At 39.8% G+C, this 15,908-nt stretch overlaps 1 protein-coding gene across 1 annotated transcript in view; it reads right to left on the reverse strand.

Moving 5' to 3' along the window:
• The window catches only part of LOC117295923 (heterogeneous nuclear ribonucleoprotein K-like), a 41,955-nt gene that overhangs the window by 10,686 nt on the left and 15,361 nt on the right, over positions 1 to 15,908 (reverse strand). Inside the window, exons 2-4 of the mRNA XM_033778718.1 lie at positions 9,929 to 10,038; positions 2,126 to 2,182; positions 978 to 1,021 (exon numbers count right to left, since the gene is read on the reverse strand). Of these exons, the coding sequence (XP_033634609.1) occupies positions 978 to 1,021; positions 2,126 to 2,182; positions 9,929 to 10,038 (211 nt within the window). The remainder of the gene's footprint in view (positions 1 to 977; positions 1,022 to 2,125; positions 2,183 to 9,928; positions 10,039 to 15,908) is intronic.

A 15,908-nucleotide genomic window follows, 5' to 3' on the forward strand; every position in this document is an offset into this window, starting at 1 on the left:
TCAATAGCTTTGTTCAGAGATGGATAATTAAGTATGATGAACAGCCAGATGGGTTTGCAATACTGAAAATGGTTCTATGAAATAGGGGAGGCCCCTTACAAAGCCACTGCAAGCAAAGGTTTGCTAAGCACAACAAACTATGGCTTAGTAGACTCAGTTCACTAGTCAAAATGTGTGCTTAGTGTCTTGGTAACCTCCAAGACCTGAGCTTTAGGAAATCAAGGCACATTTTCTGATTATCATCTTTATTAACTAGGACCCTTGTGGATAAAGACCATGGAACTTGTCAAACACACCCCCCCCCCCCCACCCCAATAAAAGAAGGAAGAAAACATGCAAGAAAAGATAGCAACAGTACCCGACTTGGTTTAAACGTGTAATATAATTCTTTAGTAATGGCGATTTGAGTGCAAAAACATGTTTTTGTAAAAAGAAAGCATGAAATGATACGAAGCCTTCTCCAGTTAAACTGAAAAGCCCTCCAAACCAAAAAAAAAAAAGAAGAAGAAAAAATCTTCTACAAACACACGAAACACCCACACACACACCATACGAAACGACATCCTTCCTTCGAACAGATAGAAAAACACAGCAAGAGGGAAATCGCTGCCTTTAATCCAGTATAACATCTCCGGCTTCACACCAAGTACTTTGAACAATCTTGTTTTTTGTTTTTTTATCGCTGTCCTTGACGCACAGAAGTGCCTAAATTTAGCTCAATTGTTCTGTGCCCCTTGCACCCCTCTTACGTCAGTTAAATCTCAAATTCTCACACACTCAACAAATGGAAATCAAACCCAAGTTATCGTATTTCTCCCATCCTTCTTTTCCATATAACATAAAAAAAGAAGGCCTAATGCATATTTTGTTTAAAGATTTGATTAAACAAAAACAAAAAAGCAAAAACACCACATACATTATGGTGAAGAATTGGGGAGAGCACTTTAATATTTATAAGTACTCAGGGTTGGACATACCGCTCGGGCCCATGGCAATCGGGCACGCCTACATTGGCACTGTACTGGAACAGTGGAAGTTGGACCACGTGGATACGGACAACATGGGGTTCAGGCGGGCCGTGGTGTTGGTTGGTTGGTTGGTGGTTGATGAGTAGTCGGGATATCCATGTGATTCGAGGGGCCGGACCGGGGACAAAGTGGGCAGAAATCGGACGCAGCGATCGCACAACCCAGAGAGAGGCCATCGATCAAAATCAGGGCCGGAGAATCGGGGCAGTCAGTGGCGGTCATGTGTGGCCAGCGTGAAGGGGGGAGAAGAGAGAAGGGCATCATGGGAAATGGGCATGGGAACCCGTTAATCAAAGAAGCACATTTTTACAAGAGTAGATTTTTAAAAAAAAAAGTGTTTTTTTTTCTGCATCTCCTTTGAAATTCATTGATATATATATATACCAGGTCATCAAGGTAACTCACAAAAATTGTCAACTACTTTTGCAAGGTACAAAATGTGAATTTAACTTTTAATGTGCATAACTACGGAATACTTTTTTGTTCAATCTGTTCCTAGGCATGCTAGAATTCCTTGTTATGCAATCAAAGATCTCTCCACTGATTGAACAGTCAAGTTGGACAGAGAGTACGACAACATTTTCTAGAGCTGCCAACATTTGCCTCTTGCAATCAGTGAGATTGTGCACAACAATCGGGGAGTCAGTTAGAATTGCATTCAACATAATAGCGGAAAAAGTTACCGTTATCAGGGCGAGATTCCCCAATTTGTTTATTGGAAACCTGGAAAGATTGGTTTAGTTTTAAAGAACTTTCCGCAAAATCAGGAAGCTCCGACGATCATACCATGCACATCGGAGCTAAAATGCAATTCGAACCACTGAAAGTATTTCATACTTAGCTCCATGGGAAGGATCTCTGATTTTTCGTCTGTAACTGCTGACCAAATTGCATACAGGTTTTCCAAAAGGGACACAAGGACCTTCCCCTTTGACTCAATGGTTAATGTGGGTCGGAACAAATGTACAAAGGTTTATGGAAATGTCCTTTCACCAGAACGTGGGATTGTCCTTCAGCCATTGGAACGAACACCCCCCCCCCCTTTCTTTCCCCATCCCAAAAATAAAAAGGCAACTGTAAAATCGCCCGGTACTAACCTCAACACGCAGCCTCTTTATGGTCTCACCACCCTTGCCAATGACACCTCCAGCATTCTGCATAAACAAAAACAGAAACAACGAAAACACAAATGAATATCTTTCATTTTACAAGCACCATTTCAGAGATAGGGAAAGCACCTTGTTTGTTTGTTTGTTTGTTTGTTTGTTTGTTTGTTTGTTTGATTTATTTATTTATTTTTTTATTTCCACTTAAATAAATAGCAAGTCACAAAACAATCGAGCCATAAAACAAAGGCTTGCTGTTGGGGATAAATAATATATACTGGAGCAGAAGGGCTTGTGTCGATGACAGAGACTGGGTGTATACATGCAAAACTAGATATGAATGGATTTGTTGTCTTTGTAATACATTTTCGAATAAAAACAAAAAAAAAACAAAAAAACAATTGATAAACATGAGGAACACTGGACCGAAAAACTCAGCCATTGGCAGATACAGGGGTAAGATATGAGCGAAAGGGGAAAACAAATTGTTTAGATTATGACTGATGGGGAACTCAAACTTCATGTAGAGCAGTGGAAAGTGAAGGAGCTTGGAAAGTAAACGCAGCGACCCTTTTGTCATATCATCGAGGATCTTGCAGTGGATTATTTTCGCCGCTGTAAAATTCATCCATACATAGAATACTTCTAAAGGTGCACCCAGCTGTGTTCTTTTATTTAATATTTGGGGTATTATCTTGGACATCTAGCTTCAATTGATTTACATACACAGGATGATTTGGCTTTATTTTGAGAAACAGGGGAAGACAAAGGCTCAGTTCCCAACTTAATGAGAGATCGACAGGGATGGGCAAAACTTAGCATGATTCCGACCCCGGTCGACTAGAGAGAGAGAGAGAGAGATTTCAACAACATTTATGATATCCATCTTTGTTTTGATGAAACAAGAAAGCTTTGGTGGGTTTACACGAAGAAAGAAACCCACACACAATTTTTTTATTTTATAGAAACAGCATGTGGTTCACTGCAGACCACAAGGCACAGCACTTCACAGTGGAGAGATCTGAACACAAACAATGCCCGCCACGCTAGAGGCTTCCTCAATAAAATGGCAAGATGCCGTTGGCTTTGTGATTCTACACAAAGGCCAATGCTGTGCAAAGCGTGTGACTGTCTGACTGTGTGCGGGATAGATACAACGTTGAACCCAGCCGTTTTTTTGTTGTTCGGGCATGCATGCCTCCCTTTTTTTCCTTTTTTTTTAAGCTGACGATTTCTTAATAATATCCTGGGAGAGGCTGACTCTGTCTCTGTGTGTCTCGTTTAACCTTTAGGCAGGAACGACGTCGTCTGATCACTGTATAGGTTCATGCATGCAGAAACGGCCTCGCCACATTTGATACATAACGCACGCATTGTGTTTGTCGTTTTTGCTTCTTTTTTTCTTTCTTTTTTTCCTTCCTCTTCTTTCATCTCTGATCTTTATCTATGGATTCTCCACGCCCCAACAGACGTTTCCAAAAGAAAACAGAATGCAGACTAAGGTTTCTTTTTATATTGGTTTCTCAGAAAAGAATTACGGGGGGAAAAAAAGTGGTTTGCTGTTAGTCTCTAGGGTGGAGAGAAATACGAAACTAGGACATGTACAGTACATGTCCGCTGTGTAATTTTTAAATTTTTTACAGTAGTCCATGTGCAGCTTTACTGCATCCGCAGCAATGGCGACTGCATGATATTCTGGCTGGTAAACTATTTTTGCTTGAAGCAAAGGTGTTTCTGTGCTTAGCAAGTTTTGCACTTACAGATTTTATGTAATTGGGACCTGACTGAAGCCAAAGAATTCTTCATAGAAATAAAACTGCTTTTCTCCCTAGCTGTCTAGCGTACAACCCTGTACAAAGATAAGGGCCAACATTCACGGAACTGCTTTTATAAGCAGAAAATACTGCTTAAAAAAAGCTGCTTAGGAATAATGAGCAGGTTACCAGTTGGAAATTGTACACGTGACATGGTATTTTGGCTGGTAACATTATTCTGCTAAGCTTAGTTTTGTTTTGCTCCTGAAGTTTGTGCTTAAGCAGCTCTAATGAAATTGGGTCCAGCTGCTTTATTATATTGACATCAATGTAACGCTCAATGTCCTTGGTGATTGTGACACGAACACAATTCAATTATACTCTCGCAATTATTCCAGCTCATTGCATTTGTCTAGTTTTACTACTGACACCACTATCGAGTCAGCCCCTACCCCCCCCCCCCCCCCCACAAAAAGCAACAAACATAAAATATACCCTGCCAATATTTTCATCTTGCAATTAGGGAGGTAATGTACAAAAATCTTGGGAGATATTTAGAGTTGCATTCAACGTAATAGGGGAGACTGCCAAATTTTGTTCATCAGAACATGGAAAGATGGGAACTTTCTGCAGAAGTGGTGGGAGTTGTCAGCTCTTCTTAAGCCCCACATCCTAACAGTGTTAACGGTTATAATTGGCTGCATAATGCGCCACAGCACCTTGAAAAAGAATGTGCAAAAGTAAACCCCAAATTCAACAAAAAGTAACTGAAAATACCTGGTCCGAATATAAAGAGAGAAAAAAACACAAGAGTATCTAGTTTCAGCTTCAAAAAATTCTCAAGGAATAAATCCCCTACAAAAACAGTAGTGAAAAGGAAAGTACTTTCTATTCCCAGAAAAACACACATAATTTTTAAAAAGCCATCCATAATGCATTTATTCGCTCCACCGTCGAATCTTCCATGACTTATTTTATTTTATTTTGTTAGGGGGGAATATAATCTTCAGTGAGTGGCATTCAAAAACAGGTCTTAAAATTCACATTTGACGTTTGTTTTCCCAGACCTGAGCTCATCAAGAATCTATGAAAGTCAAAATTGTATTTGGTATTCATTTATAACGCAGCCCGCGCTTAATGGCAGAAGCGGCAGCGCATGACGGACAGGTCTCAGATGTCCAAAGCGCAATTACCACCTTATGTGCACAGGGAATTGTGCGACAAAACAATACACCACTTTATGCGAACCGCTGGAAGCAAAAACATTAATATAATTTTGTCCAAAACTGTTGATTCACAAGTCAAAAATGTTGCATGATCTCTCTTTAAAAAAGTCGTAATTATTCTGAAGGGTGGTTAAGTGGAGGGTCCATCTTGCGCGGAGTTATTGTCAAACAGGAAGACGATTCTAAACCTGACAACATCCTCAAACTCCCAAGACGAGAGACCGTCCTCGAGAAAGAAAAAAAGCGCCAACACAGCAAAGTGAGGATAGAAGAAGAGAGAAGAGAAATGGGTATAAGATCGGTAGAGAGTGCCCCCAAGCTTTTGTGCGTGTATCGACAGTCAACTACTAATGGTTTTCGCTGGGTAGAGCCACCATGGGAAATCATCCCTGCATGTTATTGTCATGCTAACAAGGCTTGGGACAACTTGCTACATCGTTACTTCCAGGCGATAGCCCCCCCCCCCAAAAAAAAAAAAAAAAAATATATCACTAAATTTCCATCTAGTGAGTCACGTCTTGTTTGTTTAATTGTTGAACAGGAGTGCTGTTGTTGCTATTCTGTGGCTTAGCCTGCCTTTGCATTTTTAAATTCTTTTTTTGGGGGTATTTTTTAGTAGTCAAGATTGAGGCTTGTTTCTTAGAACTTCTTCAGCAGCAAATATTGCTTGAAAAACTCTGCCAAACAATGAACAGGATACCAGGCACGGGCTAGATGGCACATGTAAAAACTCGTTTAAAGCCAGTATACACTTTCGGTAAACAGTATTGTCCAAGTCCCACACTTCGTGTATCACAACTTATATATAAAACAACAAACCTGTAAAAATTTAGGCTCAATCGGTCATCGGAGTCGGGAGAAAATAACGGGAAAACCCACTCCTGTTTTCGCACGTTTCGCCGTGTCATGACATGTGTTTAAAATAAATCTGTAATTCTCGCTAACGAGAATTTATATTGTTTTACTGTTTTCTCAAAAAGTACAGCATTTCATGGACTAATATTTCAAGAGAAGTCTTTCACCATTACCTTCTGTAAACCCTGTAAATTGTTTTTAAATCTGTGATTTTTTTTTTTTTTTTCTGTACCGAAAGGGTCCAATGGCTTTAAGCTGATGACAGTATGCTGGTAAGCATATTTTTATTGTACTTAACTACTTTTTGTGATTAAAAAAAAGACCCGAAGAAATTGGGCCATGAGTTAGTTTGAGATGTTATTGTAAAAAGGTTATTCATTGCAGTATGAAATCTTACTTCATTTTAGTTATGGATTTAAATAATTAGACCCTATTTTCTGAATTCCATATGTGTAGGATTGAATGGAAAAAGTGAATAAATGTGTGCGTAAATAACCTCTTTCTCTCAAGTGTTTTCAAAGAGGGGCTATTTATAACACTGTTTTACAATATCACCAGCTCTCCAGTGCTCTTGACCAAGTAAGTTTGTATGCTCATTAGTTGCTTGAGTAATTACCCAAAGTGTACCTTCCCTTTAAGATGTTTACTTTAAAAAAAAAAAAAACAGACAACGTATTCTCCCATCACCCACTACCTCTGGTAGAACAAAGCACTAGAAATGTTTTTTTTATAATTGGCAAAAGTCAACGAGCCCGATTTCTTCCCAACGCTTCTTTGTTACAGTACAGGAGCATAGATCCTGCCTCCATGGTTGAAGTCACGTCATGCACACGGGGGCCCAATATAACGACTGCCCGATGTTAATACTATTGTAGGTTTTTACTAGACATGCTATTATAATTAAACCTCATTACGCTGGGCGGATGAGCAAACAAAAGAGACTGCCTAGGCATACACTGTGGGCGAAGACAATTAGGCCAGAGAGAATGAGCTCCCATGTAAAAAAAAGTACGCAGAGCAATTATCCATCTCACTGATAATCTATCATAATTGTTATGTGTGTTTTGTATCAACAGTCTGTTCTAAAAAAAAAACATGTAATCCCTTACATGTATAAAGGTGTCCCCCCCCCCCTTTTTATCTCATGAATATTTGAGAGAATGGAAGCAGTTTTACAGCGTATCAGGTGGGAACAATACTCGGGACAGTTTAAAACCAATTTCATTTCAAATTGAATGTGGTTACATGTACTAAACTATTTTTATGATAACTACCAAACTTAACTGCAACAAGATGAAACTGCTCAATTGCTGAACAATTTAAAAGAAAAAGAAAAGAGAGAGAACAAAAAATACTATATTTTTTTTGTGAGCCTCCAAAGTGCATGAATTTTTTTTTCAACCGCAGTGCAATTCCTCGAGGCAGCAATTTCATCGGATAGTCAATTAAAAACCATTAAAATAGAGCTCTGGGGGTGAAAGGCAACTCTATGTACTCCAGTGACATCCAAGCTTCTTCTCTTGGAATAGAATCTTCTTGCGTTTCAAGAATACACACCAAACTTGTTTACACATTTTAAGAAATTTCTTTAACTCCTTTTTTTTGGGTTCTTCTTCTTTTTCCCTTTTATTTTGCAGGCAAGAGTATGTTAAGCCTGTGGGGATGTTTTTGTCTGAGTTAAGTTTGATAATGTACTTCGCTCAGAACAACAGATTTATCATTCAAAAACTCTGACATTCATCTTCTTTTAAAAAAGGACTGTGGCCATTATTTGGTATCTTTGTCATTTCTAAAAGATTTTTGTCGGGCATTATAAAATGGATTTTTTTTTAGAAGAACATTTTACTGATGGAAATATTTCCCTTGACAATTGTCTTTGGAAATACATTTCAATTCAAATGAACCCTTACATAAGAAACTTATTAATCTATAGATACTCCAAAATCCACTTCAAAAATTCCACTCTACTTTTTCTTCTGTCCGCTTTGTATCTCTTCTAGGCGCATCAAATAATTCAAACCCATCTATTGAATTGCTTTTTTACAATCAAAAACTATTTTTGATATCTGCAAATGTATGGTCTATTGTCTACTACTTTAATTCATAGCAGATTAGTCACCCAAAGGAATTTCAAAAAAATTCTAAAACTTTGTATTAGGACAAAGCTTTTTGTATCGTCTCCCGCAGTCATAAGAAGAGGCTGAAGCCCAAAGCACTAGTACAATTCCAACAATGTTTTCTCAGGGGCCCCCACAATCAAACATTACAATTTAATTTAAACTTGATCACATTTGTTGGCCAACTCAATGAAAAAAACAGCTCCAGGATATTTTTCTCGCGGCAATTTTTGAGAGTCAGCGGGAAACGATCCCCGACAATATAATAATTTAACCTAGAATGCTTGCTGCCGGGCCTTTTTAAGACCAAACCCTGTTTCAATTCAACACAGAGTAAAACAGGTGTCAAAATTAAAATGATGGGCCAAGTATTAACCCCAAAAACATTCCCACACATCAAAGTGAGACAGCCGTCGATTTCACCAAACTCTTTCTAACTTAAGATTAGTCTTAGGACTTAGGACGAGTCCCAACCCTGCACTGTAGCATGCAGACCTTCAGATTGATCCTAAGTTAGGAGGATTAATCCTAGCGTTTCGTGAAATCTGCTGCTGATCCCTTGACAGGCCTGTAAGCTTTGTTTTTGAAAGGGCAAGGGCACCAATGCATTTTCTTCTTGGTAAAGGGCACCCTATGGGGAAATTGTAAGTTCCTACTTAATTGCAATGGCACTAAGGCAATGACCAGAGGGCATCGTGTGAAGTATCAGACCTGCCATATTCATACATAGTTTAAAAGTTTTCCCCCTTAAAAAAACAAAGGGCTTGGGCAATTTGAAAATATCAAACATGCCATAAATTCCAACAGGAGTAATTGTTTGTCTTTTCAAAGAGGTGGTTTTCACAGCAGTAATCCGGCCCAGTGCTCATCCAGAGTGGGTCTCATCTTGCCATCTTAAGGAGACGGAAAGTCAACGTTAGAGCACCCCTTGGGAAGAAGTCTAACAACTCCTGGCCTAAGACAAGGATTGCAAGAATTATCCCCCTACCCCCCTCTGGGCTTTTGCGAAAAAAGAAAGTCAACAGATCCTCTCCAGAACCATCCGAGTGGCATCTCCTCTTTATGGCCCCTGGTCGTTTGAGAACTCAAGCCAACAGGGGACCCCCCCCTTTCCACAAGACCCTCTGTCAGAGTTGCAGAGGACCTCTCTGAAGGGTGCTAGAGGTGGACGAGCATGTCCAAGAGCAAGATGAGAGAAAAAGAGTTGCAGAGAGAGAGAGAGAGGCTATCCAAGACGATCAATTGTTGACAGCTTAAAAGATTCACTGTCATCACGGAGACAGGGAAACAGCAATGGATGGTTTGTCTAACTTTACACGGCATCATCATCGCGCTGATGAGCGCGATCGCACGTAAGAGGACTCCCTTTCTGATTTATTCTCTACCCCTTTAGGGCGAAATAACTTCCCTAAGTAATTTTTGTTCCCCAGGCAAAGACAGAGAGAGAGCTTTATTACAAACTCTTTAATTTGCCCATCCCAGCATTTAACATTAATTTGAGAGTAAAGACAGCCAAAATTGTAGTGCAAACAACTGCTTCCAAATATGTTTCTTTTGAACATGATTTGTGTAACTATTTCTCAAAACAAATTCTTTCCAAGATCCATTTGGGCGGGATTCAAACTACATTTTGTCTTCTCCCCGCCTGTTTAAATACTTTTAAATGCAAAAAAGATTGATCAAATTTAGGTGAAGCCTTTGGAAATAGATGAGGGGGGTAATTATGCAACCTCCCAGGACTGTATTAAACACAATTACTCATTCTATAGCATTGATCTGGTAACCAAACTCCACCATGCCTCGTGGTGATACATAAAGACACAACTGGATGTGACTACTGACCTTGCTGTGGATCAAGACGCGGAGTTCAATACGGTTGGCATCGGAGCCTGAGCCACCGCGAGCTCGCTTGTAATGTTGGCTGCCACCGTCTTCAGCGGAGCGTTTGGGTGCTGGAAAAACAAAACAGAAATAAAGAATTCAAATTTAGTAAAAATGAAAACTAGTTGACTTTGGAAAGCTTCCATCAAGTTGCTATGGCCTTATCTCATACGATTTTTATGTCCTTTGATTGGTTTTAGGGGAAAAAATTGAACAAATCTGACTGGAACGCAAATAACTGAAATATCTTGAGCTAAGTTCACAAGGAAACAGTTTCTTCAGAATTTCTTCAATTTCCAGAAACAAATTTTGTTTTCAGTCGTCCGACTCACTATTGAAATTAACCATTCAAAAAGTGTACGTTATCAGGACTTAACACATGTGAAGTCTTAGAAACATTCCTCCCAATATTGCCCAATGTTTTGTACAAACTACTACACGTCGACTGTTTCAAGCCATTGCTTATCACCAATGTGAGAGTGCACTTTTTTTGCGGAGAGGTGTTACACTGATTTGACCATCCCGAACTTCTGCTGTACTGTGCATGTACTTCACGTGAACCGTGCACAAGTGGCGTAAACTTACAAGGGATATACATGTAAACTGTTTTGGCATGAAGGAAAAGGCATCGAGGTACAAGTAAATGTTGCAACATTACCATGATTCAAATCAAACCTCCATCTTAAGAATACCTGATTGCTTTTTTCCCCCTTTTAATCTCCTCCCCTCCTATACACAATTTCCACATCCGGATGACTGATCACACGGCCAGTTTTTTCACAGAACAGAAAAGGAAGAGGGGGGGGGGGGGGGGGGGGGGAGAAAAAAAAGATAAACGTACATGTGCCTAAATTGTTGGGACACTCATGGACTTGAGGGCAAATTGCCAGGCTTTGAATTTTAATGTGTCGGCGAGGCTCCATTCCGCTTTTCAATTTGGGCGCAGCGCGGCAGCAATGTGAGAGGTTTGCACCCTGTGAAAAATGTAATAAAGGTTGACACGATCTGCCGGCCATTCCAAGTGGGATGCATTGTATAGCACCTGCTAAAGGTGATTTGGGGGGAGTGGTGGGGAGAGAGAGATCGTAAAAAAAAAACACTCCCCACGTGTCCGCTGCTGGTGTCAGGACCTGGCTTGGTTTTTGTGGCAAATTTATCGCAGGTGGCATTGTGGGGGGCCATTGCTCATCACGTAATAGCGACACAAATCAGGTACAAATTAGGCATTCTCCTTGCACCTTTAAAAAATGTGTTTCTACATCCATCTTTTTTCCTTTCTCAACAAGGCATTTTCCCGCCGTCGAATTATTCCTGCCAAAGTGCACACCAGGAGGTAGAGTGAACGAACTTGCAAGGAATGATCAATCACTGGACGGTTGGGTGATTGCAGATTCAATATACAACGTCAAATCTGATTTAAGTAGTTAAAATTCTCCACAGAAACCGCAGAAAATATACATGGTGTGTAGTTGTACAATGCGGTAGGTACAGATGGGAGATGACTCAGTATTCTCACAATAAGCTGGCGGTAAAAACCACAAGTTCGTTCTAGAAGAAGTATAAAGACACTGGGAAGCTTCAGTAAACCTTTTGTTGTGTGCTCTCATCAAATGGGTCAATTCAAACTCCACTCTTTAATTTTGTATTCCTTTCAAACTACATCATGTAATATACAAAGGCACAGTTGAATCTCAAATGGGGCACAATTTTGTTGCAAATGTGCACCATACATGTACAATCAGGTTTTAACATGTAGTCTGCAAAATTGATTGCAAATGCACTCGATATTTTACCTATGGTCGTCCATTGCGAACACCATTTTAAATGTTTGCACCCCCTAGTCACTATCAAATACAGTATTCAATAAATATTCCCCCATTCTTATGAAGGATATTTAGTTTTAAATGTCAAAATGGAGAATCTCTTCTTTTTTTTCTCTCTCTCTCTCAGAGAAAGTAAATTCAATAATGGGAAGGGGGAAAAAATGGAAACCTTTTGAAACCGATTTCTCGCTTCATAAACAAGTCCGCTATGAATCATAAATGGCTTGCTACTGCTAGCACCGGTAGATCTAAAGCAGGGTCTGTTGTGTATAGATCCCTCCACACCACACACACAGTACTAGGCCAGCTAATTATTAATGATTTAAAAGGGCTACGACACTGACTCCTAAAGGAAGGGTGTGTAATATAATCTCACTATGTGGAGATCAGGTGCACTGGGGCTATCTAATGCAGCCGCAGCTAGACAGCACCCCCCCCCCCTTCCTAACGCTGCCAGAACACTAGGCAAAGCCTAGCATTAATATTGATAGGTATCAGGTTTTAAGCTAGATTCCATGCTGCGATATGGGGGTCCCCTTGCGGGTGCCGGAGCACACTGATTGAGCAAATAACAGTTTCTTTTCACCGGAAAACGCAAGGTGAGTGTGGGGTTGTGTATGAATCATACTTTGTATGCAAAGATACAGCTATGTAATAAAAGGACTTCAGAAAGTTGACAGATTAAGGCTGCAGCGTGCAATTGTATTTTGGAAAAAAGTTTCTGTTTCGAAGCATCCATTTAGGTTTGAATTTTTAGGAAAAGGTCTAAAAAGCACAGTCCACTTTTTGAGACTTGGACTTCTGATCAACTGGACAATGACTGCATCTCATTTCAGATAAAGTAAAACATGTTTCTGTTCACTGATGAAATAGACCTTATCAAGCTGTGGTCATCTGTGTCAGGTACCCTGCCTACAATATTGACAGATACACATCCAATTCTCATATCATGAAAGGGAACCAGACTGACATTCCCTCCAAGTCTCGGTTTGGTATACATTGATGGTTACATTGGGTGCAACAGAAAAAGCAAGATGGCGTCACCATGATTAAAAGGTGAATTACATCCTGTATTCCTGGATGTTGTCCACCCACAACATCCTCAACGATTCTCAACAATACCTCAGAGATTTTTCCCATCCTAAGACTTCGGGACATGCAATCCTGAAAATCCGCCCCCGCAAGATTTACTCCATATTACATCACGATCTTTCTACAGTGTTTGAGTACCAATAACTCTGAAGGAAGCAGCCATAAATCACAGCTGAGCCTTCTTGGCCATTTATAGGAAGATGGCTTGAGTAACATATCAAGGGGCCCATCAATGACCAGCAACGACCAATAAAATGAAATCTTGATGAGGGAAAGGAAGTAGCCTCTTCGAAAAACTCATGTGGAAGGCATATTTGTGGACATCTTTCCCAGAATAATCAACCTTTTTAATGATACACATAACAAAACCCATTACTCAAGGCAGTAAAATTAACAATTCCTCCTGATTAAATACTGACAGAAAGGTGCATTGCTAATTTCTTCTGGAATAGTCTGTCCAATCCTAAGGGATTGAAAGGTAACCACTTAAAAATTTTCAATTTATTTCAAGTCCTCCACTGCTGCTGAAGCATGCCTTGTAATAACATCTCTCTTAATTTTGTCTTATTGTCTTTTCCCCAAACCACAGCTCCCTTTCTTTGCATCTCTTTATTTCATATCTTGATTTGAACCATCAATTAGGAAGTATGTAGTGCATGAAAATAGTTTTAAAAATCATTGTTTTATTGTTTGGTATAGAAAATAAAGTAAAAAACAAGCATCAAAGAAAAGGAAAACAAAAAACTGAAGGTAGTCTTTAAAAAAAAATAACTTTTTAAATTTAACAAAATAATGAGATAGGGGGGGGGGAGAAGAGGAATCTAAATGTAATTTCCTTCCTCCGCAGTAAAGTCTCCACGGGAGTCCTTGGATGCAGGTTGGAAGTTGAAATTGAAAGAAAACAAGAAGTCGTTTCTCTCACGGGACGTGCCCATATGCAAATTCTAAACAGACTGAATGGAGTCGCCCCAACAACACAAAGGACTCATTAAGCAGCATGAGACCTTGGGTTGATTCTACGAACTAACGGCGGCCATTGTCAAACCCCCCAACAGTAATGGAGGGGGAAAAAAACATAAAGAGAAAAGAAGTATAGATACACGAGAGAACATACATAATGAGGCATGGGACTTCTTGTCTTTTGTGCTGGCAAAGAAGAAGATGGAGGGTCCCATGGCTTAGTCATACACGCAAACAAAAGCAAATTGCTTGCCATGGCAAACATGAAATTCTTAGGCCGCGAGGCGCCAAGGACAGTCCCGTGATGTACAAAATATAAAACCTAATATGATGCATACATGGGTGTCTAAATTCAACATCTACAAAGTGAGCATATTTACAGCACTGAGGATAGAGAATTGTGATTAAAAAAAACTACCATATCTTTCATAAACCCATAAATTATTACCTGTATCTAAATGATACCTTATCATGCCTTGAATTGTGTTCTTGTTGAAGGGACACAGAAATTTTCCTCTGGTTAAGGGCAACAAATCCATAAGAATTAAAACAAAAAAATTGTATTGGAACTTTTTGCAAAGGGCACCTCAGCAAAAGCACAGGCAACAGGGCTTTGGGTTCCTTGAGTTAGTTAGATGACTAGACATTTTGAAAGAGACATCTAGAATGAGACACCATTTCAAATAAAAACCACCAAAATCAAATCTGTCAAACAGCTTCACTGTTTCCTTGTTACTACAGGCACAAATATGAACAGCATAGCCTCATGTGTATAACTCAACATATTGGTTCTTGCAACTACATACAAACCCATCTCTGTAGACGAAACTTTGCAGCCACTCTCAAACAAACGCTTCACTACGAAAACGTCTACTTAATCAACACACACAGAGCGTGCACACTGTGTACCCACATCCTTCTGTTGGTAGACAAGTCCCCCCACGACACTGGCACCGGTAAACAGTCCGTATCGTAGTTACCCCACAATCTACAGCTCTATATTACAGTGACAACACACAGTCCCCACAATTTTAGCTGTCTCAACAAGAGTATAATGCTGAACATAGCTTGCAAGTCACAACTTAGAGTCCACCGTCCCACCTGAAAGTAAAGCCACGCCTCACTAAAATGTATTTTGTTAACCATTTGTTTGGAAAGGCCAACTAAAAAACCTACTGCTAGACTGAACCAATCATCACATCTGCCCAGCACTATACATTAAAGTACGATCTCCATTTAGGTATCGGTTTGGTTTTGTACCTCCTCAAATGAAATGTCTCTACATGTATGGTGTTTAAGGTGCCTACCCCTTTCAACATCTGGGCTAAATTTCATAGAGCTGCTAGCACAACAAAGTATGCTTTTTACCAGAATAAGATTACCAGCCAAAGTACCATTTCACACGTACCATCTGTGGCTGGTATCATTGCCCTTTTTTGCTAAGAAAAAAACATTAAGCAATATTTTAAGCATGGGGCTATGAAATTGGGCGCAGCTCGAGTCATTTACAGGCAGGAACTTTGCCCTTTGCTAATGGCATGTGAGAATCTCTTCCCTACCCTCTAACCACCCCCCCCCCCTGGATCCTAGGGAGTGTTCTCTCACTTATATATTGATTGCGCAGTTAGTTGCAGGTGCATGGAGCGCCAGTGTCAACAGGCCTTGCTCTGTGCGTCTTCACAAACATGTATATAGGGTTATATGCATGAATTGCGCTCCATTCTCGTTAGGCATTTTGGCTGATGAGTTCGCCGATAATATAACACACAACGTTTGCAAAGCTTTTATTTCTTGACTTGACGGATGAGGTCTAGAGTGCCCTGAAAACAGTCTCCTGACAGCATAGTACGACTTGCGCCAAAGATGACCACAAGGCTTCGGAGAGAGGCAGATGCTTGAACTTAAAAGTCAAATATTGAACAAAGTACTTGAGAAAGTGTGATTTCAATTTGAGGATGACTGACTTGTCAAGTCCAAAATCTTTCAAAATTCTTTATTGAAACTTAAGATGGAAATTACTGAGCGCCTTTCAAAAAGGATTCAATGAAGACCTTTAATCTTCATTT

The sequence above is a fragment of the Asterias rubens genome, chromosome 10 (assembly GCF_902459465.1).
Source record: "Asterias rubens chromosome 10, eAstRub1.3, whole genome shotgun sequence".
Classification (NCBI taxonomy): Eukaryota; Metazoa; Echinodermata; class Asteroidea; order Forcipulatida; family Asteriidae; genus Asterias; species Asterias rubens.